Here is a 14,661-nt window from a genome sequence, read left to right as displayed (position 1 = left end):
AGCCGGTTTCTGACATATCCGAAGTGATTTTCAAACCTTCCTAGCTGTCCTGAGGTTAATAATTCACTAGAATTTGATAAGTTCCTGTGTGAGCGCTTCAGAGAGGAAGCAGTGTGCACACATGACCAATCCCACACAAGCACGGGTGCAATATAACACTTACAAACAGCTGGAAGATGAGTTAAATCACACAAAAATGCAATGGAATGCGGAATTTGGGAAGATGTACTTTAAAAAGGAAGGTCAAAATGCAAAAATTAATGGACCTAAAAATAAAAATAGCAAATGACAACCTATTTCAGATGATAATAATACCTACGGTAGTTACTGGAATGCATGTGGCATCAAAATATTCACAGAATTCATTACCAAGCATTTTTTGATAAAACCTTCATAAACAGAAACTGCAACCATCCAAACAAATACACTATGATGTCATGCCCAATGTAGGCGGTGTATTGGTCAGTGTGTCGTCCAGGCAGCTATTGTGTTGCCAACCCACTTTCCATTCAGTGCACAAACATGTTTACAGGGGTTTGGTTTCTGGTCCGCAGCACAACATCATTGAAGATTGAGCCATTAGACAGATGAATGGTGCACTCGTTTAGCAAATGCTGAGTCTAATGCACCGAATCTAATGCGGTGTCTGTTGTCTGATCAATCATAACACATTTGTGAATGTGTTTGACTTTAACAAACAAAAAAATCAGAAAACAGATTTATATTTTCTGTTAACTTTTGAAGAATTCATATTATTTGCTGTAACTAATTGGTACAGAAAGGGCCATTATGTTCTCTCTTGGCGAAGATAAACTGAGCCTCTAGTGATTAACCCTCATGAGAAAAGACAAGACTCTCATTAATATGATGCGGTCAGTTACCAAACTTAAGCAAATTTAACTGCTGCTATACTCGCAGATTAGCAAATCTAACAACCAAGCAATATAACAAGAGAAATTCAAATGGCAGTGCCAGCGGATGACACACAGCTCACATTGAGACAAAGATATTAAAATAAATCATTATCTCATTTAACTACAAAAGTTATTCTGTATGGTAAATACTTGGTCACTGTGAGTGGTGACTTATTTCATATGAAAATGTACATTTAGGCAATTTCACCAATTGAATAAACTTAATGAATAAGCTGTCTATCTATCCCCACATCTTGAACTCTGAAACTATAATTAGTAATGTGTAAATTTGCACATCAAGCTAAATGGTCTATTTATTTAAATAAAACACCATATATAGCCATATATACCATATATAGCCTAGGCATATTGAAAGTAATGCATAATGCAAATGCACACTTGAGACGAATCGTTTTTCAATAATTAGATGGAGCAGAGTCAGTTATTTCGCTTATTATATTAAATCACTGTTACCACAACTAAAAACATATTGACTATGTATATATAGACTTGAGCTGTTAGTATGCAGATATGAGAGAGACATTAAGTGTGTGTAAATTAGCCTAACTGTCTCTCAACTGTGGCATCTGTACTAATAGCAAATCTGTAAGTTTAACTGCATCAAAAACAGTGACGTTACCACCTCAGCTTTTCAGTTGCGATTCTTGCTATCTATTTTATCTATAAAGTCAATCGCAGGGTAGAGTGGCACTGTAAAAAAGCATGCATGAAAGAGAGAGAAAGAGCAAGCAGGAAAAAGCATTTTATTATCCATAGATTTTTTGTCATTCGTTTGTTTGCTTTGTCTTTGTGGATTTTGGCTCATCTTTCGTTGATAATAATTTGGCGAAGTGATATGGACATGTAAAATGCTAGATGTTTACCGGAAAATAATAGCATATTTATATATTTAACACCACTGTAGAGTGTACAAATTAATTAATAGATAGTAACACTTTAGATTAGTGAACTCATAATCACTATTAACTATAGATATAATAGTTTTCCCTCAATAAACTCATGATTTGCTTGTTAATAGTGAGATAGTTGTTTGTAATAGTTATGTTTAGGTATGGGTCGGATTAGGGATCTAGAACATATCATGCAGAATAAGACATTAAAATATGTGCTTTATAACAAAATCACACAAAGGCATATCAGAGCATCGGTGTATTTTATTCACATATGTTACATTTTGCATTAAATGTCATTAAAAGTCACCCTTTCTGAGATGACAAAGTCTGAATCAGCACCTACAGTAATGTACTGTATTACTGCCTGCCTGACCAGCATTCACCGCCAGAGAACACACCAGCATTATCTACCCATCACACAAAGCACAACTGTCGGTCTATACAGAGTGGGGAAGGAGAAAAAATAAAAGAAAAGAAAACAGCAGCATGCAAGAAATCAAAACAAAATAAAAAAAAAAGAAGCAAGCTTCAAATGCACTGAAACCACCCTCCCTCCAGCATGGCATTACTACGGCAATGATAATCAATACTTACCAATCAAACGTTTTTTGTTTTTTGTTTATCAGTGCTTAAATGTCTGAATGTGTGTATATGTGTGTGTTGTGGGTGCGTGTATGTCTTCAGTAAGAAACAAACAAAAGGCAAAATGCCCTAAATATAGCTGGATGTTGCATGTGACTTATAATATCACTCAATATTAAGTATTACAATGGCTAGACTGATGCCATTATTTTGATCATAATGCACAACCAAAATAGACATACAAACATCAAATGGGAAAATGAACTGCAAACTGCAACTAAATTTGTGTATTAAAGTTCTATATACAACAAATATGATGGGACAAATATATATATATATATATACACACACACACACACACACACACACACACACACACACACACACAAGAACTCTCACTGTGGTCACGTAAGTTTTACACTGGGGTCATTTTATGTTAAAGTGAAGCTTGATCTTCATTTTTAAGGGGACAATGATGAAAAGAGGGAGTACTAAAATTAACCCACTTGATAACATTGGACCTGCATTACATAAAGTAATTGTGTGCCAATATTCAGTTTGATGTGATCCAGTTTAATGCATTTTCAAATAATTAACTTGTGTATACATAATGCCCTCTCCACAGTTACAGATTACACAATCAATGATGGTCCGAGGACAGAGCTTTGAGGAACACCACACTTATCGGACTGGAAAACTAGATTTTGCTAAATGCCTATATGTGTAAAGTACTTTTATTGTAAAGTTTAACTTTTTTCCCCCACTCTTTTTTTATATTGACTTTTTGATCACATTAAAACAGATATTTTCTTTTCCATTTTTGGTCTGATTCTATTGCATAAATGATCTACACACAATCTGGCCGAGTACAAAGCTGTAGAACAAAGTGACAACCCTTTTCTAAAGAACACTTTAGATCAGGAATTTGAGATATTGAATGGTGTGTGCATCACAATACCACAACAACACAAATAATAATGTCTTTAAACAAAAGAAAACTTCACTACCTGGAACAAAATATAAGAGGAGGAGAAATGGGACTCTGGCAGCCAATTGCTACCAACAGAACAGCCATCAAATGGCTCTGAGAATCTGTATGATGTGACTCTCTGAACCAGAGCTCAGTGTAATGGCAAACACTGCTCCCTATGGACCATCAGACAACAGTCCAGGAATTATCATTTAATTAGGATATGGGAAAGACAATCAAAACTTTGAGTGACAGCTGACTTGGTGGGTGTGTGGCAAGATTAGTTTGGCTATAGTTCAGTGAATCTCAGGAAATATATCAATATTCATAGATCACCATTTCACCCTTAACCAGAAAAATGAATTAAATTATATTTTGCAATAAAAAAAAAGGGAAGCAGATTTTTAGAACCATAATTGTATTGCATTATTTTCCATACAATAAATATATATATATTGAGGGGAAAAACACTTAATGTTTGCAGTAATAAGAATTTGGGGCAAATTGTCATAGTCGGGAAAATGATACAAATAATCTTTATTCAAAAATCAACTTCATTTTCTTAATGCAAAAAAAAAAAAAAAAAAAAAAAAAAATATAAATATATATATATATATATATATATATATATATATATATATATATATATATATATATATATATATATATATATATATATATATATATATATTTAGGTTTTATATTTTTTTATCTGACATTTATCTCAGGGAAAGGGCCACAGATCATTACATAAAGACTAGCTCTGTCTCTGGCCATTAAATATAATGTGCTACAAGATTGCAGGGGAATATTTTAATAATAAACTAAACGGACCAACCAGCACCATCAAAAACAGAGCCTTCATTAGGAAAACAAAAAGATGAATATTGTAAAAATATATATATATATTTTTTTACAAAGGTATAATTTACTTTATTCAAACAATGAATAGCAGCACTTCTTAAATATTAAAATCTTATCCGAGACTACAAGCAAAAAACTAAAATTAATAAAAAATAATAATAATATTCCTGAGGATGACAGCAACTACACCGAGTCAGAGAGAAATCTCACTTTAGCTCTAATTGGCTCATATTTCTTCTCATACCCTCCTTTCGAACCCACAGTCAGTCCTATGAGATATGTTTCAACTCAAAAAGCACGATGGGGTCATGGGGGGATATGTAGAGTCCTGGTACCTTTAGCATTCAAGCTTCTGATATTAATTTTGATGTCTATACATAATTTGTTTAATATTTGTCAAAATGGTTTTGTTCTTTTTCCCTCCAAGAGTCTCTCTCCTCAAAACTATTTCAGTTTTCCAAACATTACAGAACGGGAGTATTATTCCACTTGTGCGTCCAACAGACTAGACACAGATTCACTCAGTGTGCTTTCACTTTGAGTTTGCTGGAACAAAACTAAATTCTCCCCCTATAAATCCACACACACTTTTAAAACACACTCACACACACACACTGTTAGTCTGTAGGGTTGATTGTACACTAAACCTCACATGAACCCAGGCGGTGGCCAACTCAAAGCAGGTTTTCTTTATATTACACGACACAGAGGCTGGCACTGACATCATGTGACCTGTCCTCTCCAGGATGAGGGCTGTACTTTTAAAGTCCATTGTAATGGGGACCCCAGCGCTTGTTGATGTGGTCGAAGGTGTGCGAGACCCACTGCTGCTCCAGAACGCGGTATCTCTCCTCACATAAATACAGAGGCTTTCCTCGACTATGGAATAGGAAAGAAAAAACAAGAGCTTACAGCAGGAAATGAAAACCATTTTCTCTATAAAATAAATGAACCGGCAAATAAACTCCACAAATAAATGATTACTGAGCAGGGCGAGAATGCCACAAAAATAACAAAAACGCCCCCCCCATTTTTAAGATGAGGCTACTCTGATATCACACGTAACAAACTGTCAACATGAATTAAAAAATAATTTTTTCAAATCAAATTTTTAAGTACATTTAGATCGGCTCATGTTGCATCAGATTCTGATTGATTGAAATTGGTTAAATTTGAGTAAAAACAAACAATGCATTTAATATAACAAGTGTAAAAACTGCCCTTACAAGAATCACCCCTTAATGGAACCCCTACTGGGACCCTCAGGACAGATGTCAGAGCAGTGAGATGTTTACCGTAGGTCTCTGTCCTCCTCTCCATGAGCGTCCAGATACACAGACCCCCACAGACAGAAGCGATGGCCTCGGATGATAATGATGACCGAGGCGTTGATCAGGAGGAAGATACCGGTCGCTGCTCCGCAGTGCTGAGAGTGCTTTGGATTCAAATATACTTCTCATTATAATCCTGATTATTATCAGTGTACGGATCACTCAAACTGAAGCGTTTGCTACACACTCACCAGCACACACTCACAGACGCCCTGTTGTTTACAGCAGTGCCCCTTCAGACAGACGAACGCACCGCACACCAGGCACAGCGCGGGGTCTTTGGGAGTCTTGCCGCAGCTGGTGCAGGATTTCCTGTGGTAGAACTGGAAGATGGTGTTGTAATTGTCTGGCAGGTGCAGGAGGCGAGGGGCGGCCCACTGCGGATCCTGACCTAATAGAGACTGAAGAGATGAAAGAAAATCACTCACGGATTACATTTCCTTTCACTATCAGTCAAAGCAATCTTGTAAAAAATCTGAAATATCTGGAAGATGTTATTGTTGTGTCAGCCTGGTCAAAATGCTCAAACGTGACAAACGTTTCAGTTCTCAAATGTACATTTTTCTAGGGATTCAAACTACAAACCTTGTATTTCACTCTCCGTATTAAAGTTACCATGAAATTAAAAACAACCGTTCAGTTTTTTATGGAATGTGCGGTGTTTATTGTGCCCTGTGATGATCTTTAATCAAAAATATCAAGATTGTGAAAAAAAAAAAAAACTAAAAACAAAACACTTTCTGATCCCAAACCGTTGAAAAGGTAGTCCAAAACATCCACCCACCTTGAATCTTTTTAACATTACTCAAAGTCTTGTCTTAATCCGCCATGACTGTGACACAACATAGATATCAACGTTTACACAACAATGTAGGTTTTACGTATACACAACCATGTTTTCAAAACGATTCACGTTTCCACGTATCCGCGAAAATGGCCACAATTGCTGTATTATGTATGCCAGGCCAGTAGTTGGCGCTGTTATCTTGTTAGTAAATGGTACCGGTGAGCAAGTGATGATTATAAGTTGCTGAAGTTGCAAACTTTGCTGAAGAAGCATTAGCAAACTCTTGAGCAGCAACAACAGTACCCTGTCCTCCGCCATTGTTGTGTATGTTTGTTCGCACTTGCCTTTAACACGCACTGCACGTGTCTACATATCTAACACGTACTACACACGCGCAATACGTCACCGCTTTCAAAGATTCCTGTTTTGAGTGTTTACACAGAAAATTAGTTGTTTTGCAGCATGAAATGTGACTGGTTCAAACCCTACTCTACAAAGTTGCATACTAAATATAAAATATAATGTTTAATGACACAAGTCATGCTTGGTTAACAGTATTAATGTAACAGCTAATTAAATCACTGGTGTTAGCAAGGGGTGCAAAGAAACATGTCCTAGGAGACACAAACACTGACCACAGACTGCTGGGAGGGAGTATCAGACAGAGCGATGACTTCTGAACACCACTGACTGATCAGATCAAAAGCACTGATGTTCCACTCCAGACACGCAGCACTGGACTGAGCAGAACCAGCCAAACCCAGACACCCGGCCAGCAGAGAGAACTCCTCCTCCACCTGTGAACACAGACACCCGCAGTGAGCCACCTGGGCTTAGTGTTAGTAGGTCATATTAATTGAAACTAGCGTTACATAAAAATGGCAGAATGTCTTGATTTAGACGGCAGATTGAATGTGTGTGTACCAGGCAGCCGGGTAAGCTGTCTCCATACAGGTGGTGCTGCAGTAAACAGGACAGTCTCAGGAAGGGCAGACAGAACTGCTGTAGGCTGAACTCGATGGACTGAGGAGACCACACACTGGAGCTCAACTACAGAGAGAAGAAGACATCATTAATAACAGCTCATGCCCTGTTGAGAAAGCTGTGACTCGAGATCAGAACAAGCTTCAGGCGATGATAACAGTGAGCTGCTCTCTGGAAGGGCTCTTCTTTGGCTGGTTGACACTAAACTGGAGGTGTTTTACATAAAAGTCATTATGAAATTAGATGTATAGATGATATACCAACATTTAAAAAAAAAAACTTTTATTCAACAAGATCCTTGCACGAACATAACTCTCTCTCTCTTTACATACTGTATGTTTACTCATGGTTACTACTATAATGAATTCAACATGAATAATAAAATTTTTTCCAATAAATGCCACTTGTAAGATTAGTCATAAAAGCAATCAAATTATTAGCATGGTTTGTTAGGTCAACTCATTATTGCGGTGTCCTTAAAACATAAAAAGTGCTGAACCAGGAATTATTTGGATCTAATGGTGTTACAGGACTGTTCCGTTGTGCCGGGTGGTCCATGTGACTCACCACAAGGGTTTCCTCAGAGTTGGTGCCATACACATCTTTGGCCTTCGTCAGCTCAGAGATCACGTGACCCAGGAGTGACTCCCATGATTTGTCAGAGTTTGGTGTGTTCTGTGTGAGAAACAACATGAAATACATTTCTCCCTTCAGACTGTAATCACTGTTATTGTACCAACTGGACCGAATTACACCGGCTGTATTTTCCAACGTGTGTGTGTGTGTGTGTGTGTGTGTGAGTGAGTGAGAGATTGAGAGAGAGAGAGAGAGAGAGAGAGAGAGAGAGAGAGAGAGAGAGAGAGAGAGAGAGAGAGAGATTGATAGAGAGTGAGAGAGAGATTGATAGAGAGAAATAAGAGAGAGAGTGAGAGAGAGAAGTGAGACTATATAATGTGGAATTAAAGCAGTCGGATGGATGACATGAAACTCTTCACATTTGTTTCCCACAAAGCCCCTCTACACCAAAAATACTCATTTAATCGAGTGCAGAGCCATTACTAATGATCTCTTCAGAGTGAGATTTATCTGAGATTCCCTCAGTCTGGGCAAGAACATCTTTCTCTTAATAAAATTAGCCTATCTTCAAGGGTCTTACTTAATCATTGTAAAATTGATAGTTACAGTTTTGAAATCTGACTAGATGAGCCACATTTAGCCTTTGAATAATAAACACTCCAAATATACACATGCACGACCAAACATCAACAGAATCTACATCAATCTATATCGCTATTTCACAGCTATTACAACACTCATGCTTTAAGTCTAAGCTTCTGGATTGGTGGCTGTGAAGAGTGGGTCACCTGCAGCACCTTCTTGGCAGCTCCAGTGTTGCTCCAGACGAGTCTCTCCTCAGGGCTGAACCGGACCGACAGAGCGGCCAGAGCCTGTGTGTACTGCAGACTGTACAACACCTTCACCACACACGTGAAGTGCTCTGCACACACACACACACACACAGAGCACGGTTACCATCAACACCAGATGCAGGATCTTCAGTGCAAAACACAGCATGAGATCACAACTGACTTTCACTTAAATGTTTGTTAGTTACACTGCCCGTGATTTATCCATATGTAATGATTTCATTAGGATTATATTTATATATCTCCATCATATTACATAACATTATATGACTGTTTCAAATTCTAGGTATACATTTAATCACTTCAAGCCTTCGATCGCTCTCATCCATGGGAACTGAACCCATGACCTTGTTGCATTGCTCCACTGTTTGAGCAGCAGGAACACTAGAATAATCTATCTATACTAGTGTTTGGAAGGTCTTTGTATAACTTTACTAATTTCACGTTTTTAACATTCACCCCTACAATCTAAATGATCTGCAAAAGCTGCACACTTTGTAGTGATATAAAATCTTGTGCAATTTCAGAAATCAGAAAAGGGTTTTTTTTCTTCTATAGCAGATTCTTAACCTTTTACTTTGGCCTCCTCACAAATGTAAAAATGTTGGATATATCCTTGAATAAAAGCACAGATAAGATGCACACAGAGACACTCACTCAAAGAGCTCTATAGACCCCAGAGCTTTCAAGAGAACCATGGATCTTTTGTTAAGACACAAAAATCAATTATGTGACTGAGTAGACAAAAAAAAAAAAAAAAAAAACATTAGATTTTTTTTTTTAGGAGAGGGTAATTACCCCTTGTGTGCATGTAGCAGGTGTTAGGACCAGTGGTGTGATGAGAAACACACACACACACACACACACACACACACACTCTCCATTAACATTCCTCACCAGAAACAAAGACACCTCTCTATCACTCACACACACACACAGACACGTGTTGTTGTGACAGACACGTGTTGTTGTGACAGCACCAAACTATTCTCTAACACATGCACAGCCCGTTTCTGTTCTAATACAAGCTTTATTGTGTTGCGTCTTCAGACTGATGGACACAAATCAATCCCTTGCTCACAATGACGAAACACATGATGCTTATTTGAGTGCCAATCAATGATCAGTCAATTATTTTATTGTGTGCATGTAAAAATGGTGTACTGTTTGTGTGTGTTACCTTTACGTAAAGGCTGAGGCATGGTAAGGATGAAGATGATGAGGAGGGACGGGACGTCTCTGAAGAGCATGGGCACCTCAGGACGTTCATCACCACAGTACCTGCACACAGAACACACAATCATTCGACAATGCTTCAGAAACAGAAAACATGACCACTATCTGATACATGCATGATAATGTGATCTACAGACAATACCTTCAAATCAGCACAACTTAAATCATTATGTAAGAATGGATTAATGGTTCTTTCAATGGAATCTTACTGTACATTTACAGTAGGTGGGCGGGTCACATAAACTCAAGATTTCAATTAAAATGGAAAAATAAAATATTCTTTGAGCAAATATTAATTTAGTGAGGACAAAGTGCTGTCAGTTTGAGCAGAACTCGTGCCCCAAAGGCGTTTGGACACGCAGTCAAAACACACCCAAATAAATTTAACATACAATGGGATCCGAACATATCGAGAATGACTTTATTGTCCAAAAACTTGCTCTCTTATAATAAAACAGATTGTCTTTTGTGCTTGACAAGTGATCAGAGGCAGGCAGAGCTTTTATTCACATGGCTATATTAATAGCGCTGCTAAAGCGCCCGAGGGTTCTAGTGACAGAGTTTTCCTTCAAAAGCCTCTAACAAGGTATTTATAGGCACAGCTGTCTCCCATCTGAGTCCGAGTCCAGCCCGTCCAACAGTCCTAAGAGATGCACAGGTGAAAACGCCCCAACGCAGGAGAAATGAGGCCATTTAACTCGCCCGACAGTGTTAAGTGCCTTTTAAACAGGTGACTCGGTGAGCGGTAACCTCCACACAGCCATAAACCCTCAAAATAAAGCCCAGCACTCAGGAAATGTAGTGCTGCACACCATCATTTGCCAGATGCAGCAGTTATTGGTTTCTATGGAAACCCCATTTGTGCAAGTTTCCCTCTCAAAAAGACGCAGCAGCAGACACACAGCATAAAAAGACAGTTAGAGTAGAACCTTCTGCCTTCTGGGGTTTTTTAATTCATTTTTTTCTTTTAAATATCTAAATACAACAAAACACGAGTGTATGTGTATCTTTAAATGTTTATAAGTCAACATGTCTGTTTGACTGATTTGTTAGGAGAACTCATCAGAGTCATCTGTTTGTGAACCAGACTACTCTGCATCGCAAACAACGAATATAAAAACTGTGTGTGTTAGTATATTTAAAGTTGATTGTAAAATATTCAGATACTACTGCCATTCTAATTGAAGGTTGCATTTGACCGAAAAAATAAAAAAATAAAAATAAAATAAATAAATACATACATACATACATACATACATACATACATACATAGACATATACATATATAAATTCTTCCTGTGATCAAACCTGTATTTTCAGCATCATTCCTCCAGTCTTCAGTGTCACATGATCTTCAGAAATCATTCTATGCTGATTTGTGGAAACTGTGATTTCCTTACTCTTTGTAGGGATACTTTCACTGTGTTAGCGGGAAGTTTTTTTTACCATCAATTTAATTTCTATAATTACAGCAGCATCTCTGATTGCTGGATCTCTGTTCTACACCTTGAGTTTATCAATTTTTATTTTATAAAAAGTCTCAGTTCAGGAAATGTTGATTGTGTGTGTGTGTGTGTGTGTGTGTGTGTACTTACTCATTGTCTCTGCTCTGCGTGCTCTGTGTGAGTCTGGTCCAGGGGTTGTAAGCTGAATCTATGCTGTAGAGACGCATGTGCATGGCCAGCACATGAAACAGTTGATCTGAAACACACACAGAACATAGTTAGTGTGTGCAACATGATGAATGGAGTTTGGGTAGAGCCTCCAGGATGTAGGAGGATGTGACAGGCATCAGACCTCATGAAAACTTGTGCATTTACACACTGATCAATGCCAAACGCTGTGTCCAAACCAGCAGCAGTGCTCCCTACCTTTCTAATTGATTTAGAAGTCATTTTACAGTTTCAGCTTTTAAACTGTCTAATTTAATCTCCTCTGAATGCAATGAATGATGTGATGTATTTCAGACGTGTGTGCTTCACAGGTTGCATGCATTCTTAGTGTAGACAGGAAGCCATATGTGCATTATTACCAGAAGCAGAACACCAGCCACATACTAGATGCTGGCTTATCTACAGACTCGTGGACATAGCAATAGCACCATCTATAGGTAACTAAGATAGACTGGATAAAATTGTTCCCTCATTCAAAGCATTCTTTATTAAAATATGAGAGGGGGAACAGCTTAAAACACGTATTGGTTGATTGAGTGTGAAATTAAATTTTCAACACAACCCTTCACAGAAACAGCAGTGCGAGGGGATGTGAGAAGAATGTGTACACAGAAGAGTGCTTTTGCATTATGACTGCATTATTTTTTTAAGTGTCGGCCCATTTACACGTGTCAAAAGAGGCCTTTAGCTATTGCTTTGCACCTCAGAGTTTTACAGCACCTGACACCATGAGCAATGTTTGTCAACTTCAATATACACTACTGTTCGTGGTCAATAAGATTTTTTAACAATGCATTTAATTGATCAACAGTCACAGTAAAAATTTCCATAATGTTGCAAAAAAAATAAAAAAAATAAATAAATAAATTATGTTCTTCTAAACTTTCTATACATCAATGTTTTCATATATATATATATATATATATATATATATATATATATATATATATATATATATATATATATATATATATATATATATTAAGTGGCACAACTTTTTCAACTTTAATAATATTAATAATGTTTCTTGAGGAGCAAATCAGTATATTAGAATGATTTCTGAAGGATCATGTGACACTGAAGACTTAAGTAATGGTTATTCAATTTATAATTACTATACCAATTATACTATGTATATAAAAATACTAACATAATTATGATCAAAGAAAATGTTTAAATATTTCAGCAATAAAAATGTCTTTTTAGATCAAACATGATAAATAAAATATTTCAGGCTGTTACAGTTGATGCTCTAAAAAGGTGTAGATCTTACCCGTCTGATTTATCACCTGTATAATATGGAGTGTCACAAGGATCTGTCCTAGGTCCACTGCTATTTTCAATATACATGTTGCCCCTTGGTAATATTATTAGAAAATACGGAATTAGCTTCCACTGTTATGTTGATGATACTCAGCTATATCTCTCAACGAGACCAGATGAAACTTCTCAATTATCTTAGCTAACAGAGTGTGTTAAAATGTAAAAGATTGGATGACATTAGGATAAGACAGAGATATTATTGTACCAAAAACAGTATACAGAATCTAGTAGATTTCACTTTGCAACTAGACGGATGTATTGTTACTTCCTCTACAGTCAGAAATCTGGGTGTTATATTAGACAGCAACTTGTCTTTTGAAAACTATGTTTCCCATGTTACAAAAACTGCATTCTTCCATGTTAGAAACATTGCCAAGCTATGAAACATGTTAACTGTTTCTGATGCAGAAAAGATAGTTCATACATTTATGACCTCTTGACTAGACTATTGTAACACACTTCTAGGTGGTTGTCCTGCATCTTCAATAAACAAGCTACAGTTAGTCCAAAATGCAGTGGCTAGAGTACTTACCAGGTCAAGAAAATATGATCATATTAGACCAATTTTACAGTCTCTGCACTGGCTACCTATTAAGTTCTGTATCAGTTACAAATTATCATTACTCACCTATAAGGCCCTAAATGGTTTAGCTCCTGCGTACCTAACTAGCCTTCTACCACGTTACAATCCATAACGCTCCTTAAGGTCTCAAAACACTGGACTTTTGGTAGTTCCTAGGATAGCAAAGTCCACTAAAGGAGGTAGAGCTTTTTCACATTTGGCTCTTAAACTCTGGAACAGCCTTCCTGATAACTAGTAACTAGACTACTAGCAACAGGTTCAAAGATCCATTTGGATTCTGTTCTGTTACAAGAACATGAACACTCTCAAACCTCAGTCATGATGGCAAATGAAAGTGGAAGATATCTCCAGACATTCACTTCAATCCTCCATCCTCTTGCTTATACCCACTTTGCAATCACTTTATCATGTAGACAGAAAGCCAAATCGGAGATTTCTACATCACTATTTCTCGCCCACCCCCATCCTCACACACTCTTGGCCTCCACATTGATCTTCCATCTCCACCCACCTGTGATTATAGTGTGCATAACTGCCCCCCCATTCACATGCCATCAATCACACATAGACATGAAACACGAACCAGAAAGAGACTTGAATGGCAAAAGTGAATGTCATCCAATCTACACTACCATCCAGAGAAAGAATTAACATCAAGTGACATTCAAATTCTTCTAAATACAACCCAGAATCACTATGACTAAATACAGGACATCTAATGGCAATTCTGACAGCAGTACTACAGAAGTCAAGAGTCATTATGGAAGGCAACTACTTTTTACCAGTCACTTACATTTGAAAAAAATCACTAAATTTAACTATTAAACTATGTCATGTCACATGACACTGCATAACATGCTTATATATATATATATAAACATATATATCAAACCAAACAAAGCAAATTAAAACAACAAAAACAAACCAAATACAACCAAACCAAAAAACAAAATCCAAACACAACCATAAACAAAATAAGAAACAAAACATAATGCAAAACATAAACAAAACCAAAACACCAAAAAACAAACAAACCACCCCCCACCCAAAAAAACAAACAAACAAAAAAAAAA

The 14,661-nt window shown here is 37.1% G+C and overlaps 1 protein-coding gene across 7 annotated transcripts in view; it reads right to left on the bottom strand.

Annotated features, from left to right (window-relative positions):
- Positions 1-4,395: 4,395 nt before the first annotated feature.
- Positions 4,396-14,661, bottom strand: part of ubr3 (ubiquitin protein ligase E3 component n-recognin 3) — a 49,244-nt gene continuing 38,978 nt past the window's right edge. For 4 of the 7 annotated variants that reach the window (XM_026218616.1, XM_026218621.1, XM_026218619.1 and 1 more), the window contains 9 exons: positions 11,605-11,710; positions 9,954-10,054; positions 8,720-8,844; positions 7,914-8,021; positions 7,287-7,412; positions 6,998-7,159; positions 5,767-5,976; positions 5,540-5,679; positions 4,396-5,123 (listed from right to left, as the gene is read on the bottom strand). In XM_026218616.1, the coding sequence (XP_026074401.1) occupies positions 5,006-5,123; positions 5,540-5,679; positions 5,767-5,976; positions 6,998-7,159; positions 7,287-7,412; positions 7,914-8,021; positions 8,720-8,844; positions 9,954-10,054; positions 11,605-11,710 (1,196 nt within the window). In that variant the 3' untranslated portion in view covers positions 4,396-5,005. Of the gene's footprint in view, positions 5,124-5,539; positions 5,680-5,766; positions 5,977-6,997; positions 7,160-7,286; positions 7,413-7,913; positions 8,022-8,710; positions 8,845-9,953; positions 10,055-11,604; positions 11,711-14,661 lie in introns of all 7 variants that reach the window. The other 3 variants (XM_026218615.1, XM_026218618.1, XM_026218617.1) reach the window with 1 other exon arrangement.

This window comes from Carassius auratus, chromosome 34 (genome assembly GCF_003368295.1).
Source record: "Carassius auratus strain Wakin chromosome 34, ASM336829v1, whole genome shotgun sequence".
Taxonomy (NCBI): domain Eukaryota; kingdom Metazoa; phylum Chordata; class Actinopteri; order Cypriniformes; family Cyprinidae; genus Carassius; species Carassius auratus.
Note: the sequence above shows the minus strand (reverse complement) of the source record. Positions and strands in the feature narration are given on the sequence as shown.